Below are 16,190 nucleotides of genomic sequence, written 5' to 3' on the forward strand. Positions count from 1 at the left end.
TGAACACAGTTAATTGAGTTTTGCTTGAAAAAGAAAACAGGTGAAGAGTGTCAATGCCTGTTCATTTCAGTCCCATTAGATCTCCGTCGTTCAGGTTAGACTCACAAGGGTACCAACAAGAAGAGAATGAGAGTTCTGCAATGACAGTGGATACCTTCAGATCTAAAGCAGTAAACACTCTAGATCAAATTCATCAGTCAATTATTTGGTGTGCCATATTTTCCAGCAGCTTTTTAAGCATGCAACCCTTGCTTGAGAAATAGATTTTATTTCCTGAATATTTGCCGTTTAAAGAAAAATGCAAGTTGTAATTGAAAAGCAACTACTGTTTTCCATTGTCAGGAAATGAAACAACATCGGGTCTTCAGGTTTTGAGCAAATAAAATCGGTTCTGATTAAAAACAAAGTTGAATTAAACTGAAATTTTCTCACAAAAATCTGCTTAGACCAGAAGGTATTTTTCTTGAAAAAAATGTTTTTTTCCCAAATGATAATGTTTCATACCTTATTTGTTGTATGTATTTTTAGAATGTGTTATGTATCACTAGATAACATTTGCAGACTGTTCCAGTTGCCGAGGTAACTATGTTATTTTAATGATCAGCGGAGAGGATCATTATGTAAAACATTATGTTAATTTCAAACGCAGAAAATTGATGTCTTGCTGTTACCTTGAAGCTGCACCTTTTATTTTTTCCCCACAAAGTGCCTTTTTCCATGAAAATTAATGGTATGGCTAAGTGCTTGAGTATCCTTTTCATACTGAGTCAGGTTGGCTTTGGAAGCAAACAAGGCAAAAATGACACCTGACAACCAGCTAACGGCAGATGAACAAATTTCAAATCACCATAGTTTGTACAGAAATAGTATAGGAAAAATTGTTCCACGTATTCGTAACTAATAAACGTGGACAGTTGGTGGGAATTTTAGGACAGCACACATCTTACACAATTTCATTTTTAACTTTGAAATATATTATTGCCTAGTTAAGGAAAGCAAATTATAAAGTAATGTAAGTATTGTTTATGATTAAGCATGTGTAAGTATTGTTCATGATACAGATCAACTGATGAAGAGATTAAAAACCTGACATTTAACTTCTGCTGCTTTTATCAGATTATATATCTACTAGATTACTAGATTATACCAGCAGTACAAATGCCCTGCATTTATGATTTTATTGCAATCAGAAGTGCTCTGTCTGAGGCTGCAGTGAGAACCTTGCGGCAGTTCATGGTGCGTTTCTGTTCTCAAACCTGCTTTCTCCATTAAAAAAAAAATCTGTACATTTCAAAATTATCAAAACTAAGTCTCACACAAATTCTAGGGCTCATAATGGCAACAGCAGCTATAGAGCACCAGCCTCACAAATGCAGATTGTCTCAGGCTACCAAATGCAACTCAGTTTCGTTGCCAGAATCTCCTTTTGCCTCTTCTCTGGAGTTCTGCCTACAGATTGTGTTAAATTATGAACGCTTAATTCTCTAGGTGGAACTGGATGCTTTTATGTATTAGAACATGATACGCTGAAGGCATCTGAGAGCTCCTATTTTCTCCTGACACTTCATTGTCATCACCTGATCCATCTTAGAGTCAGTGAACTCTTCTGACAACACTCAAAGTGCATTTTGATAGAGACTATATTTATATGGACTGCACCGCTTCACACCACGGAGCTTATTTGAATCCTTTCCCAAGGATTTCCTCTGCGGGCAAAGCTCTGACTTCAAAAAGTGGTAGCTCTTTCTCAAATTCTTTACCCATAATCACACCTATTACACTGGTCGTCTTCTATTTCAACCTCACTACCCTGACTTTTCTGACATGCTGAGGTTTGCCAATTTGCATACGTCCCAACGAAGACTGCCAGCCGAAAATGTAAGAATGTGAAAAAAACAGAATTGTATTAAATCAATTAGATACTATAAAAAGAACATATGCTGATACAGCTGGGAATAAGCCATCTATTAACTAATAGGATTAGGAATTAATTTCCCCTTTCCAACAGTTTATGCCTCACTTGTCCACTATGTGCAACCAAATTTCTTATCCTGAAAAGCTTTGCTTTCATCCTTAGTGTGGTGAAAATAGTGGGCTAAATTTTCAGTCCTTGGAATGACTTAAAACTTTCTGATGGGTAGCTTTCTGCTAGAAAATGCTGATTACACAAAAGTTTCAAGGAAAAATATTCTCTTTGTAGAAATTTGTTGACAGAATATAATCCAAAAAATCATACGTTATCCTGTTGACTACTGAATTACACCAGAACATGATGTAAAAAAATGAAAGTCAAAACAATGGAATAAAGCAAAGAAATACTGACACAAAACTCCTAAAGTGCATGTTTTATTTCAAACATTTTGATAGGTCCTTTTAGAAATTGCAAAACAGACTTTCAGAACTTTTGTTTCATGGAAAGCTTAAATCCTTGCAGGGAAAAAAAGAAAAAAAAAGAACATGTCAGATCAATTTTTAGTCTAGTAAGACGATTCATATGTTTACGGAAGCAAGCACTTTGAATTATAACAGAATTGTTAGATCACAGCTACTTCAGATTTTTTAATCTTTGTGTGAGCAAATGTATTATATGCATAAACACAAGTATAGCATTAGCAAGTAAAGATTAGTTAAGGAATGCTACTGAGAAATAATGAATTTTAAGAACAAATATGAAAAGAGGGATCATGAACTACAAACCAGAAGCCAGCCGTGTTAAACCTGCTAGAGGTGAAACACTCCACCTCTGCTCTGCTGATGGAGCAGAGCTGTAAATGCTGTGGAGAGCAGCACAGAGCATGAGAACAAGTTAGCAAGTGAAGGGCACACATTTTGGAGCTCTAATTGACATGTGCTGAGAAATATGGGAAGTAAGAAAGGATTTATAGAGAGCAAAATAGTGACATTAATGGAAACAACAAGCTTGAGGATGTGGGATATAAAGCCATATGTGGAATGGACAAAAAATATTCTACATAGCAGCATTAACCACAAAAAAAAACCCCCAAAAAAACCTATCTACATCAGCTCCTGTATGTTTACAGAATCTCTGTATTCTGACTCACCACCAATAACTAAACAAACTTTTCTCACAAGTCTGATGCTCTCAAGAAGGTGCAGACAGAAGGGGTTAGAGACTACAGCGAACCACAGAGTTAAAATTCTTACTGCCAATGAGGATTTCCAATGAACTCTCCCTAGAAAAACTGACATACAATTTACAGTAGCCACCTTATTTCAAAAGGGTACAGTGACTGAATAGTAACTTGCAGGTGCAACCTTCTAATGTACATCAAATATTTAAGTTGTATCTTTGTGGCACTACTTACTTCCAAGCTATCCACAGTCCCCAAATACTTCCTGGTGAACGAGAAATATTTCATGTACTGTGACTTCTCTTTGTTTCTGAGTTTCAGTAATTTGAATGTTACCAACACAATGAAATGCTTCATTAGAGTAAGTCATTATTATAAATCAAGAATTCTGAGTCAGGAAACATGGAATACATTTTTGTTTGCAACCTTCTCTCACACACATTAATGTGTGCCTTATGATTGTCTTTGAATTGCATTTAGTGCACACTACTGTTTCAAGAGTCTTGCCTGGTTCAGTGCCCAAGGTGGATGCACAAGAAGGGGAGAATAAGGCTAAAGGGATAGTCGCAATTTGGAGTGCACCAGAAACTAAGTAATTAATAGATTTGAAAACCTGGAGTTACTGTTCTGATCACCTGCTTTGTGATCATCCACGCTGATCTCCACAGTAACAAAGACCACAGAGTTTTCTCCATAACCCCAGTCAAACAGATGTAGAGATTATTTATATGTGGTTTATATTAGGAAGTCATCCACGGTAGATCCAAGATCCAGTAGTGCTTTATATAAATCGTTTTGGTGTTTCAGTACCCTTATGGTAACACAAAAGTTGTTCCAGTGTTCCCAGCCTGAATTTGCCTAGCTTCTGCTTCAGTCCTTTGGTTCTTCATGTGTCTTTGGTGGATTAAATAGCTCTGCTATGACAAATCCTCCTGCGTAGGCGATTACACGCCATAATCAAATCACCTCTTCTTCCGTCATCCTCTGCTGAGCCGGATGGGGTGAAGACGCCGGTTTCGTACGGCGAGGCAGGTTGCCCAGACCCTTCCCCTTGCTCCTCATTGAACTCTTCCCCACCGAGCAGCCTTTGAAAGCACGCAGGCACCGTGCAGGCCTCAGCCGTGCCATTCGCAGGGACGGGACCCTCTCCCTACTCCCGTGGAGCGTTACCACCCTCACACCTCCCGGCCTGTGCTCGCCCATGCAGCTCCCGGTGGGTGCCCGGGCTACCGGCCCCCGTGCCCACCCACCCCAGGCGCTAAGGCACCCCGGCGTGCTCGATCCTCCTCGCCGCCCCCGCCCGGGGCGCCTGGCATCCGTCTCCAGCTCTCAGGGGAGGGATGCCTCCACCTCAGCAGAAAGCCGAGACCCCGCCGACCTCCCCGGGTTCCCGCCCCGTCCCGAGGCGCGGTCGCGGCGGGAAGGCCGCCCCAGGGCACCCCCGCCAAAGCCGGGCCCCTCAGGGAGGCCGCAGGGCCCGACTCCAGCCCTGCCGACCCGTGCGGGCCCGCCGCCCGCCGTGTCACGCTAGCCCCGCCGCAGGCCCGAGCGCAGCGGAGGGAAGCGGGCGGGCGGGGGGCACCCCGACGGCAGCAGGCAGAGCGGAGGCCCCGCGCTCTCCCCCTCCCGAAGATGCGGCGCGAAGGCGGCCGAGCCGCCCTCGGCCCCGCAGTGACCCAGCGGCCGCCCCGCCGCCCGGCTCCGCCGCCCCCGCCGTGGCGGAGCCGAGCGCTGCCGCCCCTCCGCAGCGGGCGGCGGGGGGCGCCGAGGTCGGGCGGCCCCGCGGGAGGGCGGCGGCCCCGCCCTCTGCCCGGGCGGGCCTCTCCGCGGCGGGGCGGGCGGCGGCGGCGTCTCCGCGGCGGCGGTCGGCGGGGGCAGGTGAGCGGCCGAGAGGCGAAGCCGCTGCCGCCCCAAGGGGACTAAGGACGGTGAAGGAGCCGCCGGGGAGCGTCGCCCTCTCGTCCTGTGTCCCTGCCGCCCCGGGGCAGCGGCGGGGAAGGCGGCCCGGAAAGATGGTGACCGTGGTGACGAAGCTGGTGCACTACCTGCACCTGAGGTAAGGGCGGATGAGCGGGGCCACCCCCGGGCGGCCGCCGCCCCGCGCCCGTCCCGCCGGGCGCTGCTGCGGGCTCCACGCTGCCCGCCCAGGCGTGCGCCGCGCCGCCGCCCCCGCCGCCCCCCGCGCCCGCCGGCGCCGAAACGGCCGGCAGCGATGGGGAGGGAGGCTCGGGCGGCTGCCGCCCGCTGCCTGCCGTTGGTACGGGGACGCGCGGCGGCGGCGGGGCTGGCGCGGCGGGTGGGAGCGGGGCCGCCCGCCCCGGCCGTGCCCGCCCCGGCCGCCGCTCCCAGCGGCTTCAGGCTCCTTCCAGCGCCGTGCGGCACAGCCGGGCGCCTCGTGGGAACCCCCGTGGCTCTTTCATAGTCTGAAGAGTTGATGTCCCTGCGGTGCTTGTGTAGCGTAACTGTAACGGCACGGATCAGACAAATGACGTATTTATTCTCCGATACACGACTTCTGGCAGGATACATTGCTAAGACGTTTTTCCCAATATCATCTCCTCTCATTAGCGTTTAGCAGATAAATAAAAATGTTTTTGCGTTGAGTGGACAGAAGGCAAGAAGATGTGCTGTGCCAGTGATGTTCCAGTTGTGTGTTTTGTTGAATCACCATTTTTCTCATGTATATGAACGCTTAATGTGCATTAAAAGACTTGATCGAAAATATAAAGAAAATGCATCAAGAGGGAGCATATATTGGGAGAGACATTTAATTTGTGAAAGCAGTGATGTTTTTGTGTAGCATTTTCACATGAGGCGCGCCAACTCGGGGAACTGATTTCATGAGCTAAATTTTTCCAAGTTAGCCATAGGAATGAGTGGAAAAAAGGGCAATCAATTGTCCTGTAACTTTTTACTGGTATGATTTAAGACTCGATCCCTAGGATATCTGCAGTCTGCAGATATTTTTTTAACACTTATTAAATAATAATACTTTGGCATGAATTACATGAGAGAAGCATGTAATGTCATCAATTTTTAACCTGTTTTTTTCCAATAGGATGTTTTAACTGCTTAAACTGTTTAACCTATTCTGCAAGCCTACCCAAAGTCACAGCTCTAATTTTATAAATTTGTGCGGTTTTATGCTGCTGTTCTTTTGCTGGGCAAATAGAGAAGGAAGTAAAGAAGGAAAAATCCTTGCCAGTTGCTTACGCCTGCCTCTCTTCTCTTGTCCGCCTCTGAACAGTGGGTATTTGTTTAGCAGCATATTACTGCTGGTTTTGAACCAGAGCTTCATGGCTCAATTTGCTTTATAAACATCAGACAAAAAAAAATCTCAGCATCAGACTTTATATTATAAAGGGAATTAGGAAACAGTGAATAATGCAGACAGGTGGGGGAATGCAGCAAAGCGATAGTTATGTACTTAAACCAGCCTGATTAGGTATCATGAGAAAGGATGCAAAGAGGCTAAAAAGTTTATGAAACTCTAAAGGAAGCTCTTCTCACGCTGGGTGAGCATCAAGGTGTTGAGAAAGCGTGATGAGCGTATCTGAAAATTTAATAAATGTGTGACCAGTGGCCTGGCTGAAGGCAGAATTCAATTATTTTAGTACTGAGTGAAAGAAGTCAATAAAATTAAGGAAGATGTGAAAAAGTCCAGCAATTTGCTTTTATAGGAGAGGCACAGCTGTTGGAGATGCGGTTGCAAAGGGACTCAGTAAATGCAACAGGCGAAGAAACTGAATGTTATAGTCCTGAACGAACGTGAGTTAGGATAAGTTTCCATTTGTCAAAGCTAAATAAGAGGATAGATACTTCCCTGAGTATTGCTGGAGTGGTAGATAGTGGCAGTGTCTGACAGGACATAAATGAACAAGAGGTGTTCCCTGGAACCAGTACACATCAGCAAGACAGAGCGTATTTGCATGCCGAGCAGATCAGGGAAGGGCCCTCGGTCATCTTTAGTGAGTCTGCAAGCTTGATTTTAGCAGAATCACATAACACTTTTGTCCATCCGCATCGCAAAATCATGACAGATAGGTGATGGATGTTTCAATCCATGCAAGTCAGGCATGAACAGCTACTATTAGGCATTACAGTGGGCTTATTCCCTGCCTCCATTAGCAAGTGACCAGCAATATAACAATGAACCCAGAAAACAGTAAAGTAGAAAGGAGAGTGCGTAAAAATGAAATTGTCTGACATTTTCTTGAAATACTATAATTTATGAGCTCTGATTAAACCATTTTAGTAGGTTTCTGGCTAGCCATGCAATATTATTTTTTCCTACACAGGAAGATGGAAATAGTTAAAAACCAATTAATGGCAAGGAAGCCAAAAAATAAGCAGTTCAACTGAGTTAAGAATAGTTAGGCAGCTGGTGTGCTGGGAAAAATGCTTATCATCAGCATTGTCCCTTTTTCTCCCCCGAGTGCAGCATATGCAGAAATGCTAAGGGTCAGCTGTCGTCTTCGTATCCTGTGTAAATTCTTAACCAACGAGGCCTGGTCCGTCAATTGGATTTTAAGGTTCTGCCACAGTTAAGTGAATAAGTATTATGTTAATATGTTGTAAGAAAAAGATATTTGAATGTGAAAGACTGTACCTAACAAGAATACAGTTTGTGGCAAGATTAGACTATGCCAATAAAATAGTACACCGGGCAGTCCAAACAATTACTATAATCAGATCCTTAGAGAATCATAATTATGCCCTTAATTCAGTACTTACTGAGAAACAGATAATTGATTCAAATCACTGTAGGACTTGCACAGTTAGCACAAATGTGGGCATCACAGGAATCTGTCTTACCTTTGAAGTTGACACCTTGCAAAACATGGGATTCCGAAGCTACAGGAATAATATTACAACCTTGGGCACTATACAAGTGTTCTAAGAAATGCCCTTTCTGAAAATCAGAAGTAAATACGTGGAAATACAGTACACTTGCTAGAAGAAATCATGTAGCAATACTTAGTCTCTTACACTTACGGCGACTAATTAGCCCTTATAGAGGGTGGTTCTGCACCCACTTAAGTCCCATTCAGCTTGGTCATAAACTTCTGATTAGTTTCAGTCAGAAAAAAGCAGGCTCACTGAATGGGAATGGATCAGCTGAGAAAATAATTGTAAAAATACTAAATTACATTTTCATATAAATATACTTTATGTAATTATCTCTACGTAAATAAAGATTGTGCACCAAGTAAAAGCAGAGCAGTATACAAAAAATGAGATGAGCAGTGATTCTTGAGAACAACAGACAAAGGAGACGGCGGCAGATAGAGCAGCTCCCAGGGACAACACCAGGCAACACAAGCAAACTGAAGACAAAGACATAGACTTATGAATGTTAGACATTCACGAGGGGAATGAACATTCGATGCTACCACGGAGATTTCCACAGTAAATTTTATTGCAGAAATTTGAACTGAAGCACGGCTGTGGTAGTTCCTCATTTTAGGGAATGAAAATGATTAAGCTACACAGGTGGAAAGAGCAGTCCCAGGCTTGAAGTGCTTTTTTGGAAGTTCAATATTTGTTATGAATTAATTATCTGTTTTTATAACCTGCCTCTGAAAGTGGTCACATGAAATGCAACAAGATTCTTAACTGAAGCAGCAACTAATAAGACTTTTGGAGTGGTCATGAGATCCCTGCTTTTATATGTGAAATTTTTATATCTTTAAAAAGTTGGCCAGCAAATAAAAAACTTCTGCTAATACTGTCAGTCACATCTTCTTTCATCCCTCTGATTCCAACATCTTTACACTTGTCAAGGGGTCTCACTTAGGTTGTGCAGGGCTTTGGTATGAGCAGGGACTTAAGGATCTGCTTCTTAAAAATCCATGATCTGGGTCTGTGCAGTTCAAGATGTGGCCGATGGACTGAATCCTGCCTGAGCAATGTTTTGGCTGGGCTGGCACATTTTTCTCACAGGAGCCTGGGACCAAGAAGTTCGGACAAGGCACTGTACTGCTACTTCAACACCTCAGCATGTGGCTGTGCATGGTTAGCTTGAGGAAAGAGCAGAGAGGAGAGAGAGAGAGAGGATGAGGAAGGAGAGGAAGGAGCATGACTCTTCCTCCTGCTTAGAGGTTCAGCAGAGGTTGAGGCTGCTGATGTTGCTGTTACAGAAACACGCAGCTTGGACCTCTTGGTTCAGCATCCCCGACTACCATACTTGGACAAAGTGTTTCCCTGTGAAACTTCTTTTTCAGAAGTTTACTGTCCCTCTTAGAGCGCCCCAGGGAACCCTCATGATTCCTGAGTCCAACTGGGTGTCCTCGCCTCCTCTCTTCTGGGGGCTTGGTACCAGCCTGGCCACCTCCGATGGACAAATAAAGGATAGTGGGTTCTGCGCAGTGCTGCAGGTGAGGTTATACAGCACAGGTATTATTTTATGGCTCCTTGTGCTCTTGCACTAGCATACAAATGATCTGCATGGACCGCTGCCTGGTCTTTGATTCTTACCAGCCCCTTTTCCCCCCCTCAAAGCCAAAGGTATGATACTTGTACATAACTTTTTTTCATTTGTAAAATTATAGATTACAACAGTTAACATTGGGACGCATAGACCTGAAGTGATGTTGTTGACTTCTGAAGTTCTTGAGTTCATTTTCTTTTAGAAGCTTAATGTATCTTTAACGTAAGATTTTTATATATATATTTAATGTAGCTGCTCTCTGTTGCTTCTTCCACCCGACTGTAGGAACATAGCAAGGAGGACGCCAGGTTGGAAAGAACTTTCTAGCTCACTGAGCACTACCTTGCGGCTTATGAAAAAGCTACCATCTCTAATCCGTTTCATAAACATACTGAGCTTTTTTAAAGATTAGGTTGTTTGTCCTTCTTGATACGTGTGCTGGAACCTTGCTCCTCTTGATATTTAGAAATGGATTTCTAATTTTCAACCTACAGTTGCCAATGGAAAGTTTCTACACAGTTCTTTTGTATCGACATTTTCCACTAACTTGAATGGATCTTCCCACCCAAGAGATCTATGTTCATGAGCACTCTCAACAGCAATTTTATCGTTGCTTCTTAGTTGCTCGTGCTGAGTAGATTCCCTTCTTTCCCATGTGATTGTCCATGTTTGAATACGTCTTTCTTGATTATGAGTGATCAGAAGTGACACTATAATTTTAAGTAATGTCTGATCAATGTCTGTGATGATATTAAAACTCTGCTATCTAGCCTGATATAGCTAGAAATACGTAGAACTGTGTATGCCTTTTTTATTGCTGTACTACACTGTGTCTCATGGTTGCCTTATGACCAATTAATATCTGTCATTTCAAACTGATGAGTCCCCTGGCTTATAGCATAAAATCTAGTTAAGTCTATTAAATGCGTGCACTTGTGTCTCATTCTTATTTTTCCAGTCCTTTTATTCATCCATTTTTCCTGTATAATATCCTGGACTTTCTCTAAATTGATATCCCTAATTTCGTACTATCAGTAAATTTCACATTTTTCTTTCTATGCCAAAGTTATGAATGAAAATATTAAATAATAAGATCATTAGTAAGAGGGAACCTTGAGAAATTTTAATAGGAAGACTCCTTTTCCCCCAATTAATCAATTAGCTTTTCAGTGTAATGTACTGCTGTCTCTCTTCAGCTAAGTCTTTCCCCCAGTTTCCAAACTTGCACTGTTCCCAATCTCCTGTTTGTGTAACTGTGTATGTAGTTATGTTCCTTATGTGGCACAGTGTCAAATGCAATACTGCAGTCCATATAGGTTAGACCTGCAGTAGCCTCCCATCTTTAATACAAGAAGTTATTTTAATACCAAAATCTGTATTTACCTTGTTAAAGTCATGTTGTATTTTATCCCAGGTTTCTATTTACCTCTGTGTCTCAAAATACCCTTGCCTTTGAAGTTCTTAAAAAGACTTGCACGCTATTGAGCTCAGAGTAACAGGTGTAAAGTTGCCAGTTTTTCTGTTTTTCTCTTTCTGAATTATGTTTGTTATGTTGACATTCTCTGGTAATGTGGCACCACTTGAGCTGATGGATTTTTTACTTACTTACTGTTGAATTCATAGGTGAATTGTTTCAGTATTTGGGGCAGGAGATTATCTATTCTGCCTGGCTTAATTTTACCAAACCTTAAAAACTTTGCTTCTGTCTTGAATGAGATTTAGTGTTATACACACATTTTCAGTAGTTGTCTGGCTTTTGCGGTTATTCCCCTTACGGAAGATTGAGTCAGAAAGTTTTGGGGTGGCCATGCCAACATTATCTTTGACCTCAACTCCATTCTCAGTGTGTAGCAACTTCACTGCAATTTCATTTCTCTTTTTCTCTATACAGTCAAAGAATAGTATACATTTATTTTAATTTATATTGCTAGGTCTCAGGACCTGTCAACTCTCAGGACTCAGCTTGACTTTTGGCAATTCTTATTTTATCCCTACACTTTTTGACCTCTAAGACAGCGCTTTCTTGTCATCCCTCACCCCATCCTTTCTTGTAGGTGTTTTGCTTATACCTAATACAGTGTTCAGATAAATCCATTTATTTTTTCAACCAAAGATGCTGCACACTTGTCAGTTATCTTGATGCGGCTGATAATTTTTTTCTTCAGAGGATACTGAACGTCTGAGAAGCCTGTGGCGAGGCTGTAGAACAGAGAACTCAAGGTCTTAGACTTAGGGATCACCTATGTGTAAGCCTGCACTCTTATTTTTGTTTAAAAGTGACATAAGGTGAAAAAAAGGCATGCACTCTGCAAAATGCTGTTAGTAAAGACATAGTATTTAGAGTAGTCAGTTCAGCTTATTTTGACTAAAAAGGATTACTGAATGATTGTGTATCAGCTCTGCAAAGATGTCAACCTCTTCCATCAGCGTATTTGGCTCTAAAAGAGGATGTTTGTTCATCGCTGTTTTGAAACAGCTTCAACCACTTTCTGACCAATCCATGATAAATGACAAAAAGATTCTCAAAGTGAATTAAGAATGCCCATCCAGCAGTTTTCACTCAATTAAACTTGATCAGCTCTTTGACTAATGAAGGCCATCACCAATGTTTTGTTAGCATTTCATTTCTCACCATTCTGCTCCATGCAGTACCTCCTGGAAACTACACAAAGGCAGGAGGATTGTCAGAGCCCAGGAAACACGACATGGGACACTCACCGTTTCAGATTTTCATCAGGCTTGCCAGGTGCAATAGGAAGGAAGAGAAACAGTGATACCGTTTGGAGGTGGAGGGTGACCCTTACCACCAAGGAGAAGGCCAGCTGACAGACATTTCTCAGTGTCCTCTCTTTCGGATAGTACCTGTCAAGCCAGACACAGCCCCGGCTGGGTGGTCCATGTTGTGGCTTTTCCGACATTGGAAAGGAGATGGCGGCAGTAGTTGTGTAATCATTTCCCTCGTTCTGTTAGGGAATACAACAGTAATAACTCTGTGGCATACGCATACACCTTCATTCCCTCACTATTCCTGCTCAGATGCTTATTTCCTCCAGTTCTTCCTGATGTATCCTCTCAGCAAAACTAACTGCAATAAGTAATTGAAAAGCCTAATGTTCCCATTTTTTTTTTTTTTTGCTGCAACAGTGGTCAACAGAATCATCGGATACTTGATTCCTATCATGTCATAAGTATAAATTTTTATCAGCTTCATTCCTCCATCATACTTTCAAAATCATCTTCATAGTCTCTGGCCAAAAAACCAAGCCAGTGTGGCCATCACAGTCCATCAGCTTGGAGGGAAGGGTTGCTTCACTTTAATAATTTTTCTCTCTGCAGCACAAAGATCAAAATGAGAAACAGTGCTGCATAAAGTAAGCTTTGAGAGATCAGAGATTTAAAGCAGGAGCTTGAAGTACAGTGAAAATTATTAGAAAATCCACTCAAGAAAATAATACAGGCAAGCACATTTTATTTACTAGAAGCCAGCAACGCAGAACAGCTCTTAGCCACCATGTCCCACTGAGCTGTGGAAATTTGAATAGTTATCACATGGAGTAATTAGAGACTGAGTCATTTTGGGGAATTACTGATACATAAGTCAAGCAATGTTATGGCAAGATGTTGATGACTTTGCAAAAAAAGGGTATATAGTTGCAGTTGTAAAAAATATTCTTTCCAGTGAGTGTAGTAACAAGTAGTGAGAGAAAAGAAATGCACGCTAATTAAAAATGTCTACCCAGGCCTAAACAGAAAATACAAGAAAAAACAAGTAGGAAGAATGACAAGCTCAACACAAAGATGTCCAGCAAAAATGAAGTAGTCATAGGCATTCAATAAATTTAGCAGTTTTAAGAACAGAAGCCCTCATACTTCATGTCCTCCTCAAAATAAGCTTAAAGGCGAGGCAAATATTATTTATGGAATTAAAAATTTTCTTTCTTCCTTAAGGCCAGTCTAGCCAGGAGAAAGATGTTTTTTCTTCTTTTGTTTGATTCTGTATTGTTTAATACTGTTTCAAAGCTGGGATGTCTGTAGGTCGTGGAGTGGCAGATGTTCTCGTGCTCTGGGCAGGGGCATGCACTGACATCACGGACTTTACCATAATTCCAGAGGCAAAACCAAGGGGCTTAGAGATTTACACAAAGTAATGAGAGCCAGACCTACTTACCCTTGCTTACACGTACCTTTTCCTTCCTTCCCTTTTTGCAGAATTGACATTTCCTCTAGAAGAAATGAGAGGACAGTCCCTCCCCCTGTTCACAGGCGCAAACACACCTCTATAGTCTCTTCTATAATGCTATCTAATTCTTTAATTTTTCTCCAAAACCCAGATTTCTGGAGATGGCTTATTCATGATTGAATCTGAGTGTCAGAAGCTGCAAGTAAACATTAAAGAAGCTGGGAACGTATCCTCAGCATTGTCCGTACGCAGTTTGCATTGCAGCTGTACAGAGCAACTCAGTGAAGGACTTGGATACGGAAATGCTGAATCCAAGAACCATGGTAATAGCCTGGTGGATGGTACTGCATCAGATACTTAACTTGTAAAGGCAGGAGTCCAAAAAACTCAGACGTTTTAATAAAGAGTCATTTTCTCATGTAACCAAGGAAAATTCAAATAAAAATGTTCCTTTTTCTCTGAAATTGAAAGGTCAGGTAGATTTTACTTTGATGCTAAGAGGTGGTAGTCATATTCAAATTAAAAAAAAAACCTAATTGCTAAAACTACAGCATAGCTGAATGAATGTAGCAAAAGAAGCATTTGTGGAGAAATGTCAGCTTCTGTGAAGGAACTCAAATTACTAGAACAATGTTTTTTTTGGCACAGGAATTATGAATGCCACAAATCAACATTCAACTCTGTGTGTGTGAGGGTCAAATGTGAAGTAACACCCCACCCCCCCCCCCCAATCTGTACTCGCTATTAAATCAAGCAGAAAACAATAATTTAATTAAATGGTACAACTGACAGAGGAACTGCAGAATGAGAACTCTGATTCCTGCCAAATATTTTGCCAGATAAAATTAGTAGGAGGAGTGGTTTTATAGTCCTTGGTTATCAGAAAACCACCATTTACTAATGCATTTATAGGAAATTATTGATATTCTTATTGTTTGAAAAAAACCTATGAAACTACTTTGTACAATTTATTATGATGGACTTAACACGAAAACGCCCTCAAGTATCTATGGAAAGTTGTGCTAAGTGGGTTCATTAGATCCAGGTAAAATTTGTAATAAGAGACAGTCGTAGCATGCAGGGAAGTGAAGTAGTGGGTCAGTTCACGCTTTGCAAAAGTGTCACATTGAACTAGTTAAATGGCTGGGGCGATCGCTCACCGGAAAGGGAATTGCTTCCTTTGAGAATCGGGATCCTTGCTGGAAGATTACGCTTATTCAAATGAAGACAAGGAAAGGTGACACTCAGCCATCATAAGAATGTAGTACTTCAATACTGCAGTAATAATTCTATAATACTCTTGTCTGGACACAAAAGTGAACAAAGATTTTAAGTACAAATAGTATTCAGTGGAAAGAAGTGGAAGACCGCTTCTAAATAAGAATTATAAACTGAATTGACACTGTTACAGTAGTACAGTGCCTCTTATGTTCTCTTTGTCTTGGACCTGGTGGATCAGTTTTTATTCTGAATGCTGTTATGTGATACACATTTAACAGCAGTTAAGGAATAATAGAAGTCCAGCAGTCTTTACTGTTTCTGATTGCTGTGAATAAGAAATTAACTGTCTAAAGAGGAAGTAATGTGCATTATTTTGTACCTCGTGAGCCTTACCCTTTCGTCTGTGAGGAAAGGACTCTGTTGGAGCCTCTCACTCATAGAAGGGCCATTGAGTCCTCTGGGTGGAGGCATCCCTTGCAGTTTGGGTTGCTCAGGTGTGCAGATGGATGTGCATGCGCAGAAAGACAATTACAGTTGTGATAACATCTGACAACTAGGAGAGAAATGTCCTTTAGATCCAGTTTCAGTCCATCTCAGATTATTAAATTGAGTCTTTGCCACAGAGGTGACCTTCACCCCTGCACATTACTGGCGTGGGATCACTATGGTGAAGGGTGGGTGTGAGAGGAGAACTGGTCTCCCATGTATTTTTCCTGTAGGAAATTTTAATTCTGTTAAAACAATTTTGATCGTCTCTGCTCTTCACAGTAGAGAAGCATATGGTCCCACATTTGGTGGCCAGCACTCGCAACAGATTAACATCTTAGATAAATGCTACATTTTGCTATTATGACAGTAAATGCAATTAGACCTGGGCATAATGAGACAAAAGATTCCATAGCCAGAGAAAAGCACATGTTCTCTATGAATTAGAGACCCAGTATTGATTTGTAATTATATATATGAGATAGAATGGTTTATATCTCCAATAATCTTTAAAGACTACCATCTGCCTCTAGACAAACTTAAGAAGGAAACTTAATTTGGATAAAAACCTGCTGTGGATAGTTAATTCAGTTAAGGGATCAATTTCTAATAAAATTTAAGGATTGGGCTGTGTGATAATCCTTCGAACTACCTGCAGCAGCAAATTTGTCCTTAGCTTTTGCTCCCCACAGTGGCACTCAGCTTTCTGGTAGGTGATACACCCACTATGGTCAATAAAAATTGACTAAAACAAAGTTGAAAGAATTTAAATAATAGTAAC

The 16,190-nt window shown here is 41.9% G+C and overlaps 1 protein-coding gene across 1 annotated transcript in view; it reads left to right on the forward strand.

Annotated features, from left to right (window-relative positions):
* The first annotated feature begins 4,923 nt into the window (after positions 1-4,923).
* Positions 4,924-16,190, forward strand: part of ARHGAP18 (Rho GTPase activating protein 18) — a 100,192-nt gene continuing 88,925 nt past the window's right edge. The window contains exon 1 of the mRNA XM_087776139.1: positions 4,924-5,148. Within this exon, the coding sequence (XP_087632265.1) occupies positions 5,105-5,148 (44 nt within the window). The 5' untranslated portion in view covers positions 4,924-5,104. The remainder of the gene's footprint in view (positions 5,149-16,190) is intronic.

Source organism: Nipponia nippon, unplaced genomic scaffold (genome assembly GCF_047370975.1).
Source record: "Nipponia nippon isolate SJK-2023a ecotype South Korea unplaced genomic scaffold, ASM4737097v1 scaffold_4, whole genome shotgun sequence".
In the NCBI taxonomy this organism is placed as follows: domain Eukaryota; kingdom Metazoa; phylum Chordata; class Aves; order Pelecaniformes; family Threskiornithidae; genus Nipponia; species Nipponia nippon.